At 58.0% G+C, this 18,998-nt stretch overlaps 1 protein-coding gene across 1 annotated transcript in view; it reads left to right on the forward strand.

Moving 5' to 3' along the window:
* KDM4B (lysine (K)-specific demethylase 4B) overlaps positions 1–18,998 on the forward strand; it is a 154,491-nt gene that overhangs the window by 46,217 nt on the left and 89,276 nt on the right. The window contains exon 6 of the mRNA XM_011943480.1: positions 3,739–3,932. Coding sequence (XP_011798870.1) covers positions 3,739–3,932 — 194 coding nt within the window. The remainder of the gene's footprint in view (positions 1–3,738; positions 3,933–18,998) is intronic.

The raw sequence follows: 18,998 nt of genomic DNA on the forward strand, positions 1-18,998 counted from the left end.
CCTGTGCGGTGTTGATCGGGGTGGGGTGTCCACCTTATCCTGTGCGGTGTTGATCGGAGTGGGGTGTCCACCTTATCCTGTGCGGTGTTGATCGGAGTGGGGTGTCCACCTTATCCTGTGCGGTGTTGATCGGAGTGGGGTGTCCGCCTTATCCTGTGCAGTGTTGATCGGAGTGGCGTGTCTGGCTTATCCCGCGCTGTGTTTATCGGAGTAGGGTATCCGCCTTATCCCGTGCTGTGTTGATCGGAGTGGGGTGTCCGCCTTATCCTGCGCGGTGTTGATCGGAGTGGGGTGTCTGCCTTATCCGGCGCGGTGTTGATCGGCGTGGGGTGTCCGCCTTATCCCGCGTGGTGTTGATCAGAGTGAGGTGTCCGCCTTATCCCGCACGGTGTTGATTGGAGTGGGGTATCTGCCTTATCCTGCGTGGTTGTGATTGGTTCATTTGCTGACGGACATTCAGGCTGTGTTCTCTTTTTGGCTATTATGAATAATGCTGATGTGAACGTTTCTTGTGTGTTTGTTTCTTTGTTTTTGAGACAGTCTTGCTCTGTTGTCCAAGCTGCAGTGCAATGGCGCGATCTCAGCTCACTACAACCTCCGCCTCCTGGGTTCAAGCGATTCTTCTGCCTCAGCCTCCTGAGTGGCTGGGATTACAGTGTCACACGGAGTCATCTCACCACTCTAATGATCACCTGCACTCCACCTCGTCATCCCTCCCTCTCCCCGCTCCCTTTCCCCTGCCCCAGGCAACCACTGATATCTCACTGTCTCCATAATGCAGCCTTTTCCAGAATGCTGGAATCCTACAGTCGGTAGCCTTTTCCCATTGGCCTCTTTGGGTTTTGTTTGTTTGTTTGTTTGTTTGGAGATGGAGTCTTGCTCTGTCACCCAGGCTAGAGTGCAGTGGCATGATCTCCACTCACTGCAAGCTCCGCCTCCCGGGTTCACACCGTTCTCCTGCCTCAGCCTCCCGAGTAGCGGGGACTACAGGCGCCTGCCACCACGCCCGGCTAATTTTTTGTATTTTTAGTAGAGACAAGGTTTCACCATGCTAGCCAGGATGATCTCGATCTCCTGACCTCGTGACCCACCTGCCTCGGCCTCCCAAAGTGCTGGGATTACAGGCATGAGCCACCGCGTCCAGCCCCCATTGGCCTCTTTGACCAAGCAATAGGTGTTCAAGGTTGCTCTGTTTTTCATGGCTTGGGAGTTCGTTTCTTTTCAGCGCTGAGTAGTACTCCGTTGTCTGGGTGCACCGCAGTGTGCCTGCTCATTCACCTATTGAAGGACCCTTCCAAGTCTGGGCAATGTGGGCAGAAGTTTTCATCTCCTTTGGGTAAATACCAGGGAGTCCAGTTGCTGGACCGCATGGTGAGAGGACGTTTAGTTTTGTAAGATGCCACCACACTGTTCTCCCACCTGCCTGTCCCATTGTGTGCTCCCAGCAGCAGCGAATAAACATTCCCTGGGCCCCACTTCCCCGCCCCCATCTGGAGTTGTCAACGTTGTGTGTCCTGGCCACTCTGGGAGGTGCATTGTGCTGTCTCATTGCCATTTCAGTCTGCATTCCCCCGATGGCAGCCTTCGCGGCGGTGCCCCTTTGTGTGCCTGTTTGCCATCTGTGTGTTTCCTTGGTGAGCTGTCTTCACATCTTTTGCCCAGTGTGTTTTTTTTTTTTTTTTTGATGGAGTCTTGCTCTTGTCACCCAGGCTGGGGTGCAGTGGCATGATCTCAGCTCACTGCAACCTCTACCTCCTGGGTTCAAGCAGTTCTCTGCCTCAGCCTCCCAAGTAGCTGGGATTACATTACAGGCGCCCGCCACCACACCCAGCTAATTTTCTTTTTTTTGAGATGGAATCTCACTCTGTCACCAGGCTGGGACTACAGGTGCCCGCCACTATACCCAGCTAATTTTTGAATTTTTGGTAGAGATGGGGTTTTACCATGTTGGCCAGGATAGTCTCAATCTCTTGACCTCGTGATCCGCCCGCCTTGGCCTCCCGAAGTGCTGGGATTTACAGGCATGAGCCACCATTCTCGCCCTAATTTTTATATTTTTAGTAGAGACAGAGTTTTGCTATGTTGGCCAGGCTGATCTCGAACTCCTGACCTCAGGTGATCCGCCTGCTTTGGCCTCCCAAAGTGCTGGGATTGCAGGCGTGAGCTACCACACCCAGCTATTTTTTTCCGTTCTTTAACCGGGCTTTAGTTTTCTTCTGGTTGAGTTTTGAGAGTTTGCTGTGTATTTTGGTTATCATTTGTGACTTGCAAGTATTTTCTTTTGGTCTGGGGCTTGTCTTTCTCGTATGGATCGTGTCTGATTGTTTTTAAGTGCGAGCTCAGCCTCAGAGTCCAGTGCATGAGAGCCTCTGGGTTGGCTGGCCTGCACTGCCTGCCCTTGGCCTGTAGTGATGACCCTGGAGGGACTCTGCAGCCGCATACAGGCTGTGCTGGCCCAGCCCAACCTGCTACAGTCTCCAGAGGAAGCTTCAGGGCTTCCTTGCCATGTATTTGCCACACCTATCCTATGCACCAGCCTACTTTTACAGCGGGGGAAACAGCCCAGAGCAGAGAAGCGACTTGCTCTGGTCCCAGGATGAATTCATGCCCAGCTCAGCCTGTCCCCGGGGCCTCCCTCTTCCCCGTCGGGGTCTCATCACTGCCTCCCTCCCTGCCTCTTCTGGGCTCCTGCCAGGGCTCACCTTGCAAAGGAACCGCTGGTCTTGCCAAGTCTGAGGGCCGGTCGTGCTGGTGCGGGAACAGCTGGTGTGGCGGATTCGGGCCGTGAGAGGAGCTCAAGTTCATGAGTGTGTCTGGGCTCCTCTTGGCCTCTCAGCAGGCCGTGGGCCCTTCTGGGGACTGCAGTGACTAATGTGTATTTTATGAGCTCTTGGGACAGGATGGGGTTTGTTTGCTTGTGGCATTAAGAATAGATGTGCCTGGCGGGTGGGGATTCCGTCCTTGTTTGCGTGGTTCTGAAAACTGTCTTCATCTCCTCAGTCGGAAGCTGTGGAAGGGCTGTCACTGGGCCTTGGCTCCAGTAGCATCTCTGGGTTAGCCTCACGTGCTGACTGTTTTTCTCTTTCCGTGTCATTGTCTTAGGGGAACGTTAATTATGCACTCCCAAACTGCAGACTTCGCAACAAGGCCTCCACCCAGCAGGAAGCACGCAGCTCAGTGGAATCTGGCAGGCCCTGCCTGCCTGGTGCACACTGGCATGTACGCTGGGGTCCTTCCTGGAAGGGCTAGGCTGGCGGTGAGCCCTTCAGAGAAGGTGTCTGGGCTGGGTACGGTGGCTCATGCCTGCCACCCCAGCACTTAGAGGGCCAAAGTGGGAGGGACACTTGAGCCCAGGAGTTTGAGACCAGCCTGGGCAACAGAGTGAGACCTCATCTCTACAGAAAAACATGTAAAAATTAGCCAGGTGTGGTGTCCCATGCCTATAGTCCCAGGTACTCAGGAGACTGAGGCGGGAGGATCACCTGGGCCTGGGAGGTTGAGGCTGCAGTGAGCTATGATCCTACCACTGCACTCCAGCCTGGGCAAGAATCTCACACAAAAAAGAAAGCGTACAGAAGTCTGCAGGGTGTGACCAGCCCCTAGGGGGCCTCAGATACTGGGGTGGGAGAGGATGGGCAGCGACCCCCTGGACCTCTGGGGAGAATTAGCCTGCACCCCGGAGCTCGCAGGTTCTGGGGGTGGCTGGGCGGTTGCCGACGCTGCTCTGCCGCCCCACAGGACGTGGCCCAGTGGAACATTGGGAGCCTCCGGACCATCCTGGACATGGTGGAGCGTGAGTGCGGCACCATCATCGAGGGCGTGAACACGCCCTACCTGTACTTCGGCATGTGGAAGACCACCTTCGCCTGGCACACCGAGGACATGGACCTGTATAGCATCAACTACCTGCACTTCGGGGAGCCCAAGTCCTGGTGAGTGTCTGCATGGCCCTGGCCGCCTGCCAAACCGAGAGTCTCTCGGCGGGGGTAGATCACAGGTACGTGACTGGGCGCTGTGGCAGGGGCCCCAGCCGGTGAGGCCGGCAAAGGTCGGGCTGTGATGGCTGGAGATCTTCCGGACCACCTGGGGTCACCCACCAGCTTTGGGGAGGGGGATGTGCACCCCTAGAGCCGAAGCTCCCAGGCCCCTAGAGCTTGTGCTTTGCACCCCAGAGTGCCCCCGCCATTGAGCTGTGAGCGGCCCCAGGTGTCCCCATGGCCAGGAGCGTGGTCTTGAGCCTCCTGAGCTGCCCAGGCTGTGCTGCCTCACAGCCAAGTGGAGACGGTTCCTGGTGAAGGGACACTGTCCATGCTGCCCAGAAGGGGCCCGGCCGGGATGACCCTGCAGCTGCTCCCTTGCAGTCTCCGCCCTGGCACGTCTGGGCCAGACCCTGCAGTTAGGAGGGCAGGGCGTGGTGCTGCAGTCATGTGTGGAGTGCAGTGGACCTGCCCCTTCCCAGGAGGTGCTGGGTGTAGCGTGGGTATGCTGTAGTGGGCTGAGTTCCAGGACCTTCTCCTGGCTCCCTTTGCACGTCCGCAGCGAGGCCGTGTGGGTTTGGGTGTGAATGCACGTGTGTGCGCGCGTGACTGTGCATGTGTGTGAGTATGCACGTGCGTGTGCATGTGTGTGTGCTGCCCTGTGTCACTGGGCTCTGCTTGTGACTGCGGATCCTCCTGGGTACTCGGCGGGGGTGCCCTGCGCCGTCTGGCGAGGGCCACTAGGTGGCGCTCCTGCCCTTCCCAGGGCCGCACTCACTCACGCCTGGAATCTTGCCAGGCCGTCCTGGCACTGGATGAGGAAGGACGGAGCCTCTGTGTGGAGGGCGCAGGAGCTCCGCCCTGCCTGGCCCTTCCCTGGGTTGGGGTTGTAAGAGTGGGGAGAATGCTCTACCTCTTCCTTTAAAAAAGCACAACGAGCAGGAAGGGGCGAGCTGTGCGCACCCTCACCCGCATCCCGAGCACAGGTGGAGCCCTAGGGGAACGCCCTATAGAGGACCCCGTGTGACTTGGGGCGAAGTGTGGCCTCTCAGGGGTGCGTGGGCGGCGGGACGCCCACTGTGTGACCGGGTTTGTGCCTCCATAGGTACCGTCTGCCCTGCGCAGAGAGCCCCTGCTGGGCGGGAGGTGGCAAGCAGCCGGCGGGGGGACCCGGTCAGACAGAAACAGAGGATCAGGGACATGGGAGGTGGGGGACCAGCCAGTGAGTCAGACATGAGGATGTCAGTGCCAAGGACCGCAGCACCAGCAGCTCTGTCTCCTGTGAGGGGCCCCGAGAGTTTTTGGCTGTCGCGGGAGCCTGGGCTGGGGCTGCTGTGGGTCAGATGCCAGGGCTGGGGGTGCCTGGTGCCATGTCAGAGGGGCCTCTGCAGGGAGAGGGGACAGTGGCTCCCTGGAGGTGGCAGTTGGTCCCGGCAACAGCCCGTCGGAGGGGCTGACAGGGACACGCCAGGAGCCAAGGGCCTCTCCTGAGCTGGTTCGTCCAGGACACAGCCCCTGAGGACATCCTGCACCTCTCCCTGACTGCCCCTCACTGCCCCCCTCCTCTGCTTCACCTGATGCCGCAGGTGTCCAGCTGCCACCCCCATGTCTACTCTTCCCCGCGCCCCGTCGTGGGAGACGGCTCAGGGGAGACACCCAGGCCGAGGCAGTGTTGAGTAGGCAACAGTTCCTCTAGGAAGGGAATTCCAGAAGCGCGCTGACCTTGGTCTTGGTTTCTGCCCAGGAAGGGGTGGGAATGGCAGGGTTGGGACCTCATGCTGCCCGAGTGTGGCCTGGCATAAGGGGCCTGAGAGGAGCCGCGATGTGGACTCAAGCTGCAGGGCGTGCCCCCCAATCCCCCAGAGCTCCCCACTCCCCCCCACTGTCAGCTCAGCCTGCTTAGCAAGCGGGACCCCTTCCCTGCTGTCTCACCAGGGCTGAGGCGGGACCCCAGATGTTCCCACAGCACCCCATGCCTGTCCTTTGGGGCAGGCATAGACCAGGTGACCCCAGCATTAGTGAAGGTCTACTATGGGCCATCAGTCCTCCCCAGCAGATAGCAGGATCCCTGGTCACCCCGTGTCCCAGCTCCCGGCAGGGGCCTGGCACAGAGAGGCTCAGTGACTTGCTGGAGCCTCTGGGATCCTCACTGTGTGCTGTGGGAGCTGACTCCCCCTCTAGGCTGCTCTCCCAACTTGCAGGGGAGTGGGGACAAGGTAGCTGAAACCTGGCCTCTGGTCCCTGGGCTGGGCTTCAGGAAGCTACTGGAGCCCCTGGGAGGTGCTTCCCCCCTCTCCCCTCCTCGGGCCCTTGGGATTGGTAGGGCTCCCAGCCAAGAGATCACCAAGGCTGCACCCCGTCTGTCTCCTAATTACACCACTCTGCTTGCATCTGCAGCCGCGTAATTGCAACCATTTCAGAGTATTCCGGTGGCATTTTAAAGAAAGTGTCAATGTACTCAGGTTTATAGCGTTTTATTAAACCTTTCTGGGTCTGCTGCTACTTTGGTAGCTTGATTTGTGTGTCAAAGTGACGTGAACAGCCTGGTGTCAATAACAGACAGAAACGTGCTTCAAAAGGCCAGCTTCTGTGGTGCTCTCGGGCAGCGGGGCTAAGAATATCTGAAGCGACTGAATGCCTCAAAATCTCTTTGGCAATGGAGCTTGAAACCAGAGCCAGCACCTGCAACTTCCCCCTGCCGGACTTCCCGCAGCCCCTTCTGTCACCCAGGCTGAGGGGCCAGAGTGCAGGTGGGTATGGGGAGGGTCCGAGCTTTCCACTTGACCCTGTATTCCAGGGTCTTCCTGGGTGGGGTAGTGGCCTGGGGTCGGTGTCTTGAAGCCTGTGCCCCATAGAAGCCACTGTCCAGGCCACACTCCTTGCCATAGATCAAGACTCTCCTGGGGCCGGGCGTGGTGGTTTGTGCCTGTAATCCCAGCACTTTGGGAGGCAGAGGCGGGCGGATCACAAGGTCAGGAGATTGAGACCATCCTGGCTAACACGGTGAAACCCCATCTCTACTAAAAATGCAAAAAATTAGCCGGGTGTGGTGGCGGGTGCCTGTAGTCCCAGCTACTCGGGAGGCTGAAGCAGGAGAATGGCGGGAACCCGGGAGGCGGAGCTTGCAGTGAGCGGAGATCACGCCACTGCACTCCAGCCTGGGCGACAGAGCGAGACTCTGTTTCAAACAAAAAAAAAGGACTCTCCTGGAACCTGGGGTGGGGATGGTTTAGCTGAGCTGACCCTCCAAGGCCAGTCCTGCGTCTGCTCCCCTCCAGGCCTCCCCGACCTGCACTTGTGGCAGCCCCTGCAGGGCCCACCCTCCTGAGCCGCCCAGGCCAGGCACTAAACACAGGCGTCCCCATGAGGTTGAGCACAGTGCCGCCAGCAGCATCACATGCTACATGGCTCCTAGAAGAGAGTCCCAGGCCGGGTGGGAGTACATCGGGTCTTGGCCAGCCCTGGGAGACTTGCTGGTCCCAGGGTACTTCTGGGCCGTTTGGGTTGTGCTATGCACCCCATAGAAGAGAGTGGAGCGGCCATCCCCCCTCCACGGCCCTGGCCCAAACTGCCCAGGAAAGTGCCCACTATTCAGTCCTGTGTACCCACGCGCTGGGCTGGGGCCTGGCCAAGGCTTTGGGTGCCCTTTTGCCCCCAACCCATCAGACACCCTGCAGGGCAGTGTTAGGGGTCTGCAGAAGCCTTGGCTCTCACTGCAGCAGGGAAGCCAGATGGGGGAGCAGTGAGTTCCCGGGGCTGCAGGGACTCCCAAGGACGTCATGAGCTGATGGGACATGGTCAGCTGCTTGCACCTGCTCTAAGGCGGCCAGAGGAAGGCCCTCCTGAGGAGTGCTGCAGGGCCAGCACATGTGCATGGCAGCCACAGAGACCTCTGCCCAGGCTTAGGGGAGGGGGTGTCTCCCAGGCTCTCTCCAGCTCTGCTTGTCAGGAGGGGGGTTATCCTGCACCCGGGTGAAGTCCCCAAGAGCAGCTGGGCGGAGGAACGCTTGTCCTGACTGCGACCTTGACCTGCCCATGACCCGCGGCAGTCTGGAAATCCTCCATTGCGCCAGGCAGGATGCAGGTCCCCCACGGTTGTCATCTCTGGCTGTTTCCTCAGGGGATATCTCCGCCCACCCCTTCCTGCCTCCGTTTACCTTGGACACACTCTTAGTCTCCTATGCAGGTGCGGGAGGTGGGGGTCTCGGAGCTTGTGCTCCCGTGAAGGGTGCGGAGACCCCAGTTGCTTTTGGCTGCTATGGGGAGCCAGACCCTGGTTTGGGCTGCTCCCTTTCAAACCAGTGCTCAGCTCTGGCAACGCCGCCCCCATGGGGGCGCTGTGAGCCAGACCCTCCTGAGCGCTGAGGGGAGGGCTGCCAGGGAGGCTGGGGAAGAGGGGATTATCAGAAAACTCCAGCAGCCTCCCTTGACCTTTAAGGAGCTGCAAGCTGAGAATTTTCCCTTTTGATTGAGCTGCACCTTGAGTTTTCTCTCTGGCGTTTTCACTCGGGGGAATTTCACAGCATCTTTTCTTCTTGCTGCCAGAGAAACTTGACTCCTAGCAGGCACAGCCGTCTTTTGCTTCACGGGCGTCCCTGGAGGTGTGCACGTGTGCGCGTGTGCATGGGCGCGTGCGTGCACCCAGGAGCCGTGCTCCCGACGCTGGGGGGTGGGGGTGTGGAGAGTGGGTGCTGGGGCTGCAGTGGACCCGCCAGGGCTTCCTGCCCTGTGGCCGCAGGTGGGTGGAAGGCAGAGCCTGAGGTCGATGGGTCTGTCGCCCACCCAGGCCAAGCCAGGCTTTTCTTGGGGTGGAAGCTGCTGGGCTGCTCCCTCGCCCCTCTGCTGCCCTCCTGACTGCCCCTCAGGACCTCCCCGGCCCACCTGCCTCCCAGCTCCGTCTCCTGCTGCAAGCTCTTACCTGACGGGGAGACACCTGCCTCCCTCCTGGGCTCCCTCAGCCTGGCTGCAGGTGGCGCCGTTGGGCCCCACGATGTCCTCTGCCCTGTCCCTTGGAGTGGGACCCAGGAGTCTGGTGGGTGATGGAGCCGGCGAGCCCGTCCCAGGCAGCAGCCTGAAGGCCCACGGGGTAGCGCGCTGGTGCCTGGGGACCCTGGTGTGGGTTTGTGCTGCTGCTGCTGGCGAGCCAACCACTGGGAATTCCAGCTTCTGAGCCCAGGACCTGGGGGGTCCTACCAGCAGTGGGGACCCAGGGGTCCCAGTCTGCTGACCCTAAGGCACAGCCCCCGTCAGTGACCGGGGCATTCCTCCCAGCCGCCTTGCTTTGGCTGGGCTGCCAGAGGTTGGGTGGCTGCAGAAGTAGCTCCGGCAGAGATTGGTGTCCCCATGGGGACGGCAGTCCCCAGTTGCCAGAGCTGAGCACTGGTTTGAAATGGAGATTGCCTGGAGCCTGACAGCTTCACAGATTGATTTTAATAACTCAGCTTCCCCACACTGCACCCTGTCACCAGAACAAGATGCGGGAGCGAGATAGTTGCTCCCTCCTCTCCTCCGCCACCCCAGGCCCAACCCTGGCTAGGGTGCCTAGGGACAGAGTTGCATTGGCAGCTCAGAACCACTGCAGTGCCCGGGGAGGTCAGACTGAGAAGACCTACCAGGCTGACGGGGGCAGCCTGATGTGTGCCTCGCTCCCCGGCAGGGGACCGCAGCCAGGTCTCTTCCCAGCCACACGCACTGAGCCAGGATGCCAGAGATAGAAAAGGAGAAAGCGGTTTAGAACAGAGAGCTCCCACGGAGAGCAGATTGGATCCAGCAGGGAGGCAGAGGGACCCTGGTCAGTAGAAAATGATAAAGTGTCAGGAGCCGAGGCAGCTTGCTCAGGACCTGGGTTCCTGCCCTCCAAGGCCTCAGCGCTTCCTCCCTGGCTCACTGAGACCCGCTGCAGTGGCCCCAGCCCATGGTCCCCGGGAGCCGTATCCTTGTAGAGACAGCCGTCTAGCCTGCGTGAGGTTATCTGGGGAGTCTTTTGATGAGGGGGTGTCCCCTCTCTGCAGAAAGAACCTCTTTTTGAAAGAAGACAGTTGTCACAAGCAAGTGAGGCCCCCAGGCCCAGTGCCCAGGCCAGCTGCTACCCCTGACTAGTAGTTACCACCAGCCCAGACCAGCCGCTACCCGCCAGCAGCGCTCAGCACCAGCCCAGGGGCCCAGTGTCCCGGCTGACTGGCCCTGGGTCCACATGGGTTACCATGTGGCCAGGCACACCTGGTGCCCAGCTTCCCTGTTTAAGGAGCGTGACCGTGGGCAGGCAGGAAGCTCCTTTGTGGTCACCTGTCCCAATCCTCTGCTTCTGATGGTGACTGTGGCCACAGCATCAGTGCAGTGGTTCTTGATTTCTGTGTGTGCCTGACCACGTGCCTGAAAATGTGTGTGAGTGGGTCTGAGTGACCAGCTCAGCTCTCCTAGCTTTATGTTATTTTACATGGAGTCCTGCTGTGTCACCCAGGCTGGAGTGCAGTGGTGTGATCATAGCTCACTGCAACCTCCACCTCCTGGGCTCAGGTGGTCCTCCTGCCTCAGCCTCCTAAGTAGCTGGGACCACAGGCACATGCCACCACAACTGGCAAATTTTTAAATTTTTTTGTAGAGACGGGGTCTCCCCATGTTGCCTGGGCTGGTCTGGAACTCCTGGGATCAAATAGTGCTCCTGCCTTGGCCTCCCAAAGTATTGGGATTGCGGGTGTGAGCCCAACCCTTTCGCAGTTTTAAAACTGGAAGTCCCATATTTTGGAACCTGCTCAGATCCAGTGAACTGTGATGCTCAATTCCCCGAGAGCGAGAGCAAGAAAGAAAGTGTGTGTGTGTGTGTGTGTGTGTGTGTACACATGTGCATGTGTTAGAGAAACAAGGGTCTCCGGTCACATAGGTTGTCTGGGAGGGAGTTAGCCCCCTGGGACTATGCCCAGAAGATGAGACTTGGGATTCTGCTGGACAACTGAGAGCTGGATTAAGTGGGTGACACTTAGCTGCAAGAACCCGGGCCAGGGACTGAGCTGCCAGCAGGGCATTGCAGCCATGCGGCCTGGAGCGTGGCGTGTGGTGCTGTGCTTGGATAAGTGGTCCAGGCTGCGGCCAGGAGGGCCGGCACATGGGAGCTATGGATGGCAGCTGTGTTTTCCCTGGCCTGTTCCCCTCCCAGGCCCTCATCATCGAGCCCTCTGCCTTGTTCTTGTCACCACCATGTCAGCCTGACGCCATCAGCCCAGACATGCTTATCAAGATTGGGGAGTGAATTGAGCACCAGAAGCTGGCTTTGGCTTTCAAAAAATTAACTCCTGATGCTGCAAAGACCTTTGAGCCTCACACTGGGGCGTCCACACTGAGGCTGGGATTGCATCTGTGCGCCTGGCGCGTGGGGCACAGGTGCCGGGATCACAGCCCCTCCCGCTGACCTGATCAGCCTCCTACCAACCTCACTCCTATTAAGCAATCACAGCCCAATTGTGCCCCCAGGACAGGCAGGGCCCTCAGCTGTGTCTCGTGATGGTGTCCCCAAGGACTGGGAGAACACCTCTGGGCCAGGGTGACTGGGAAACCCAGGCACATGGGGCCACTTGCTGGGGCTGCCGCCATACCCGTCGGTGGGATCTGTCCCAGCAGGCTGGCTCCTGGCTCTTGCTGAGAGCTGGCAGGGATGGATACAGAGACACTCGGTGTTTGTTCAGGGACGACAGAGCAATTTTCATATTGCCTTTTGCTGTGTGAAAATCGCGCTCCAAGCCGTGCTGCTGAGTTGGGGACTTCCCGGTGTTCAGATGGTCAATTGCCCTGCTGTGCATCTGGAGAGCATCTGGACAGCAGGCACCGCTGCCCATGGATTTGGGAAACTGGCTTCTTGGTGAGCAGAGGTGGTGGCCATGATGGGGGCCGGGAGGGCGCCCCGCAGCAGGCGAGTGTCGGGCAGTGGCCGTGGTGGGGGCCGGGAGGGCACCCCGCAGCAGGCGAGTGTCGGGCGGGTCCCTCTTCTCATTCTCATCCCAGGCTTGTGCTTGTGTTTTTCGTCCACTTTTTGGTGAGGTATTCTCCCCCTTTCTGTCTCTTTAAATAGATCTTTATTAGACCTGTTTTCGAGTTACTGAAAAAGTGGGAAGGTAGTAAGCACAGAGCTCCCCACCGGGCTCCCTGTTAGGAGCATGTTCTGTCAGGGTGGCACCCTTGTGGTCATTGATGGACCCCACTGATGTGCTATCAACTAAGATCCATGCTCCAGATTTCCTCTGTCTTCCCCCATTGTCTTTTCTGTCCCCTGAACCCATCCGGGTCCCACGTGACGTTGTTCCGTCTCCGTAGGGCCTGGGCTATGACAGTGTGTTTAATGCCTTGGACAGTGTTGGGGGGGGCTGGCCAGGGGGCTTATAGAACGTCCTCTAATCCATATGTCCCCTAATCAGTATGTCTGATGCTTTTCTTGTGGTTAGACTGGGGTGATGGGTTTTACAGAGGAAGACCACAGGGGTGAAGGGCCCTCCCATCACATCCTACCAAAGGTCAAAGGTGCAGCCGTCAGCATGACGTCACTGCTGGTGTTGGCCCTGGTCCCCCGGCTTGGGTGTGGATGTCCAGTGTCTCCACTGCAGAGTGGCAGTTTCCCCCCTTTCCATGCTGTCGTCTTTGAATGTCGGGCTTTTTGTTTTGAGATGGAGTCTCACTCTGTCGCCTGGGCTGGAGTGCTGCAGTATGATCTCGGCTCACCGCAACCTCCACCTCCCGGGTTCAGGTGATTCTCCTGCCTCAGCCTCGCAAGTAGCTGAGATTACATGTGCGCGCCGCCACGTTTGGCTGATTTTTGTATTTTTAGGAGAGGTGGGGTTTCACCATGTTGGCCATGTTGGTCTGGAATTCCTGACATCAGGTAATCTGCCTGCCTTGGCCTCCCAAAGTGCTGGTATTACAGACGTGTAATCCCAGTCACTGTGCCCGGCCACCTTCCTTTCTTAAGGTTAAGAAGTGATGGGGACCTTTATCACATCTTCGAGGCCCTCACGGCAGCAGCACGAGGCATGTGTCACACTAGGAGTGTGGGAGCCCTGGGCCGGGGAGTCCTGGGGTATCTAGAGCTCTGCCTGTCCCAGGGCTTCCTTTTTGTAAGGATTCTTGCTGTGAAACATGATTTGGTACAGAAATGGATATAAAGCATGTACGTACTGGATATATATATTCGCACGTGTGTGTGTGCACACGTTAGCAAATGACTCTATGGCTGTCCCCTGTGTACCCCGATGTCAGGACACGGCCCCCACCTGTGCCTCCTTTTCCCAGCCCCCTCTGCATGCTGTGGTGGCGGCTTCCTCCCGGCTCTGCTGGCGGCGCCCTTGCCTCTGCCCTTTGCCAGGCCGCGTGTGCCTGTGGCCCAGGCAGTGAAGCTGTGTGTTGGCTGCATTGGAAGGTCTTACAAATGGGCTGATTTCTTCGCCTTTCTGCTCAGTGGTCTGTGTGTAAGATTCGTCCGGCTGTGTGTGGTGGCCGTGCACTCATTGTCACGGCTATGCAATTCCCCACTGTATGGCTGGACTTGAGTCGACTTCTCCATTCTGCCATGGACGGACATTTGGACGGTTTCCAGCATAAGGCTTCTGCAAAAGACCTACCATCTCTTCACCTGCTGCTCACGTAAGAAACTCGTTTTGATCGTCAGCCTTGCTGTCTGTCACTGTGGCTGGGGCTGCGCTTATCATGTTCTGTTCCTCGTGCGGCAGCTTTGCCTGGAGTAACCCTTTGACTTGTGCCCCGGCTCCACGTCCTTGTTCGGACAAGGCACAGATTGAGGAGACGTCTGACCTGCCCTTGAAGCGTTGCCCTGTGGGATCAGGAGGGCGGCAGGTCCTGGGAGTAGGTGCCAGGACGTTGTGCTGCCTTAAGGACAGGGTGTGTCCCAGTTGGTGAGGGTGGCCTGGGTGAGGAAGGTCTGGGTGAGGAAGGACCCATTTCTAATGGAGTCACCATATTAAGCCCTGCTTAGCCAGACTTGAAGGTGACAGTTTGTTGTGGGAGATGGAGATGGTGCAGGGATGCAGGGACCGAGGCCAGCGTGTGTGGTGTCCAAGGTTGCCCTGGGTGCTGCTGTGCAGGTGAGGGAAGAGGGATTGATGGGCTGCTTAAGGGGCCATGTCTGAGGGCAGGGCCCACCACTTCTGCCCACACCTCATTGGCCAGCACCCAATCACGTGGCCACACCTTGCATCAAGGGAGCCTGGGAAATGTAGTCTGACCACGTGTCCAGCTGGGAAAGGGCGGGTAAGCCTTCTCTTTCCTGCCATGTGTGCCCTGCAGGGTCTCAGCCAACAGGGTCTCGAGGTTGAAGAGATGGGTCTGCTCAAGCCCTGACGGAGTGCTCATGCCTGCTCAGGGCCCAGCATGAGCTGCGTCAGGAGCAGAAGCCATTGGGAAGGGCCTTTGGTGTGGCTGGGCAGCCAGACACCCCACGCCTAAGCCCCAGAGCAGTGCCAGGCCTAGGAGCCCTTGGGATGGAGGCAGGGAGACCGGGGGTCTCTGAGGACTGAGGGAGGAGGGGAGCCTGGTGAGGGTAGGACGGATGACCAGCTCAGGAGCAGGGGCATGAGGGGGGCACAGAAGATTCCTAAGTAGGGGAGCTACTACTCTTGGCCATGTTCCAGGAGAATGGAGTGGTTGTGGGAGCGGGCTGTCGGGCCAGGGCCTGGGTGTGGTGGGAGCCGGAGCTGGCTCTGGACCTTGCAGGGGCCGCCTTAGCCTCACACTGTCTGACCAGCCCCTGCCCCACGTCGTGTGCTGAGTCCTGAATGCGGCCCCTCACTCACCCGCTGGCTTGGTCTGGCAGGAGCAGATGGCCTTCATTTTGGAGTCTTTTGTTCAAAGCAGGCGCTTCGGGTTGGAGTGGCAGTGCACACGCTGGCTCGTGTTGCTTGTGAGGCCGCAGGATTTTTGCTTTAGGGAGGCAGGAGCCAAACAAACCCGGCGCCTGCTTCTAGGCTGTGGCATGCCAGGCGAGTCACCGGCATCCTGTCCCTGCCCACCACTTTAAGAAACTGTTAGTTCTGTTTGAAATGTCATCACTGGGTGTGAATTCCCATCTTCAGATAATCCCGCCAGGCACTGTTTGGATGAGGGGTTTATTCAGGCTGTTGGGGGTCTGTGTGCGCCCACGGGTCCCTCCTACCGCAGCCGGTGAGGCTGGCCCTGACCCGGAGTCGCCCACCCACTCGGTCTCTGAAGGCATCAGAGGTTTGGGTTCTGAGTGCAGGGCCTAGTTTCCATGGCAAATTTCTCTCCCTTCAGCAAGGCTGCTGCCGGCGGGATTCGGCTCCCCAGAAGGGAGATGGCTGCAAATCTGCGGGAGGAGAGAGTTTTCGTTATCTTTGCTTAAAAATTGGGCAGCGCACGGCTTCCTCCCCTCCACACTCGCCAGCAGCAGGGGACAGGAGCGCTGGCTGCCTTCCGATGAAACGGGGCGGGCGCAGGATGGGGCCGATGACAGCGATGCTAATGGCCCTCATTCAGCAGCCTCCTGCCGAGGGCTCGGGTAGTCTGCTCTCCCTGACCTGATTGCGAGCCGAGCAGACAACCTGTGCGTGAGCCAAACCATCTTGGAGGTCCAGAGCCCAGCCCCGGTCCCCGAGGCCCAGGGAGGGACCCGATATCTTCCTGTGGCCTCTGCCTGTGGTGGGCACAGGCTGAGACTTAGGTCATAGGAACAGAAGCGTGTATTCCCATGGCCGTCAGCCTGTGTGTGAGACAGTTTCACTCCCATGCTCTCCAAAGCTGGTCCCATCATTAAGCGTGCCATTTAGGATGCCCCGGGCCATCTGGGTCACCGGGGCCTGGCTGTCACCGTGTTTCCTCATGAGGTTCAGTGGGTGCTGTGTGTCTGTGGACGCCGGTGGTGAAATAAATGTAAGCCTAGAGGCATCAGAGCGTTTTAATAGATGGAGCCTCCACAGCCTGCAGGTGTCCAGACCACGCTCTGCACACAGAGACTCAGACTCCCACCAGGACCTCACGCCCCACTGCCTCTCCGGGGCGCCTGCGTGTGGCTCACTCCTGCCATGGGTGCATCGGCCCCGGTGCCCAACTGGCCTTCTGCAGAGCTTGGTGCCAGAGCAGCTTCTCAAATTCTCTGCTGCCTCCTCCCCACAGCCTTTCAGGGCCTCAGAGCTGCCACCAGTCCAGCACCTCCTTGGGCCCGTGTCGAGGCCCCATGGGGCTGGGCTCATGTGGGTGCTGATCTTGGCTGGGTGATCCCTCACTGCTCTGGACAAAAGGGAGCCATGGGCCGGGCACGGTGGCTCATGCCTGTAATCCTAGCACTTTGGGAGGCCAAGGTGGGCGGATCACCTGAGGTCGGAGTTTGAGACCAGCCTGACCAACGTGGTGAAACCCTGTCTCTACTATAAATACAAAACTTAGCCGGGCGTGGTGGTGGGCACCTGTAGTCCCAGCTACTCGGGAGGCTGAGGCAAGAGAATCACTTGAACCTGGGAAGTGGAGGTTGCAGTGAGCCAAGATTGCCCCACTGCACTCCAGCCTGGGCGAAAGAGTGAGACTCCGTCTCAACAAGACCCCACCCAGGTCGAGTAACGCTGGAGGAGGGCTGTGGGTCTGGGCATGGTGGGGGCTGCCTCCTGGTTGTTGATGAGCAGAAATTCAGGCCGGTTCGACAGCGGGCACTTGAGGGAGGTTGCTGTGTGGCAATGGCCCTGTGTCCCTGGCACTGTGTCCGAACCTGACAGCCACCACTCTGTCACTGGGCACCTGCCCTGCACGCCCTCCCCTGTGACGGGCACTCCCACAGCTTTCCTGGCAAGGCTGCAGGAAAAACATCGCAAACAACTCGCACATGACTTTGCATTTTTGGCTTTGTCATATAATAAAAGTAATTTGTGGGCCTAAAATAAATCAGGGCTGGGGATCAGATGCCTCCAATCCGGCCTTTAATTGCAGGCACGACACGGCTTGCCTCAGGCAGTCTGCTCCTAATTAAAGTGGGCTGGTGGTGTGTGAAGTTTGCACGGTTCCTCGGGGTGCTGACCCAGCCCAGGTTCCTGAGGGCCAGTGTGGTGACACCTCGTGGCCTGGGAGAGCAGGGCGGGCCACCCACAGCCACCATGCCAGGAATGAGGTATTCTGGCTGTCCCTGCGAGAGCTGAGAGCTCTGTGTCTCCTCCCACCTGCGGCTCCTGTTTGTCTGGCATTCCTGTGGGTGGCTCTCCCCATCCGAGTCTCCCCATCTTCCCTGAGCCAGCGCTCCCAGGACTCTGTTGGTCTCCTGTGTGTCTCAATAAAAATGTCATTATTTGAAATCATTGACACTGCTGGTTTAAGATACCAAATTCCATCATCTATTGTCCTGTAAAACGATCCATTAAAGATAAAGCCGCTGCAGCTCAATAAGGCTGTTTCCTGGGAACAAGCCTCCCTGGTCCCTGGCAGATCCTATCTCTCGAGCAAGTGTTAGTATCTGTCACATAAAGGGGCCCCTGTGCTGGGGACAAATGAGGGAGGTGGCCTCTCCCCAGGACAAGGTTCCATGGAAGAGGATTTTTCCAGTAGAAATAGGCAGGTTGGCTGATGCCTGTAATTCCAGAGGTTTGGGCGACTGAGGCCAGAGGATTGCTTGAGCCAGCCCTTGGAGCTCGAGACCAGCCTGGGCAACGTTGCGAGACTCCATCTCTGCAAAAAAAGAAGAAAAAATTAGGTGTGGTGGTGCACACCTGTCATCTTTCAGCTACGTGGGAGGCTGAGGAGGGAGTATTGCTTGAGCCTGAGAATTTGAGGCTGCAGCAAAGACCCTGTCTCAAAAAAAAAAAAAAAAAAAGGGAAGGAAGAAATAGGGTAGCTTTCCATGAGACACTGGAGGAGTTCTGTCGTCGCCTCGGGAGGAGCTGTGCAGCCCAGGCCTGGCTCCATTTCTGCAGCGTGGGTGTCTGGGGGAGCCTTCTCCATGGGGCCTGCACCTGCTCTGGGACTTCCATTTCTTCTGTAAGTCCTTGGGAAGGAGTCTCACTCTTCCTTTTCCCGCTCTCTGTCCGGTCCTCTGTGATCTCTGCCTCCCAACAGGCTGGGGTTGGTGACAGCTCCTCTCCCTCTCTCCCCGCCGGGATATGGGACCTCCGTGTTCTTGGCAGTTCCCAGGCTGTCTGTGTGTCCTGGCCTGTGGATCCACTCCCTTGCCTGCGCAGGTGTTTTTTCTAACATCTTCATCTTGCCAGACTGATCTGTGGGGTGGTCGCTTGGCCTGGGCGACCCATCCTCCTGGGGTGGCCGTTGGTAGCATACTTTTCCTGCTTCTCCTGCCTGTGTGGTGAGCTCTGGCACCTGCCCTTCCTTCTGCCCGTCCCCATGCACTGTTGCAGGGATGTGGAGGGGTTTTACCCAGGTGGGTGCCAGCTTCCCAGGTCAGAGCCTATGAGTACAGCAGGTAAGCACGCTACCAGGTCTGTGTGTGGCCTTGTTTGTGGTGAAAATTCCTGCTCCTCCACCCTAGACGTGGGACAGGTTTACCCTAGTGGGTTTAGAGTGTTCTGTTAATGTTTTTTCTGCTGTAGAGGGAACCCTCTTTTTGTTTATTCTTTTTTTTAATTCTGCCACCTCGCTGGGCTGTGTTTAATTCTATAGTTTTACCAGTTTGTTTGTTTGCTTAGATTTCCTAAGTAGAAACTTATGTTATAATTAAACTTTTTCTTTTTTTCTTTTTCCTTTTTTTTTTTTAAGAGACAGGGTCTCCCTCTGTTGCCCAGGCTGGAGTGCATGCAGTGGTGTAGTCATGGCTCACTGCAGCCTCAACCTCCTGGACCCAAGTGATCCTCCTGCCTCAGCATCCTGAGGAGCTGGGAACACAGGCATGCACCATCACACCTTGCTTAGATGTTTATATTATGATTTTAAGAAGTTTGGGCCAGGCACAGTGGTTCAAGCCTGTAATCCCAGCACTTTGGGAGGCCGAGATGGGCGGATCATGAGGTCAGGAGATCGAGACCATCCTGGCTAACATGGTGAAACCCCGTCTCTACTAAAACATACAAAAAAACTAGC

The sequence above is a fragment of the Colobus angolensis genome, unplaced genomic scaffold (genome assembly GCF_000951035.1).
Source record: "Colobus angolensis palliatus isolate OR3802 unplaced genomic scaffold, Cang.pa_1.0 Scaffold22, whole genome shotgun sequence".
Taxonomy (NCBI): Eukaryota; Metazoa; Chordata; class Mammalia; order Primates; family Cercopithecidae; genus Colobus; species Colobus angolensis.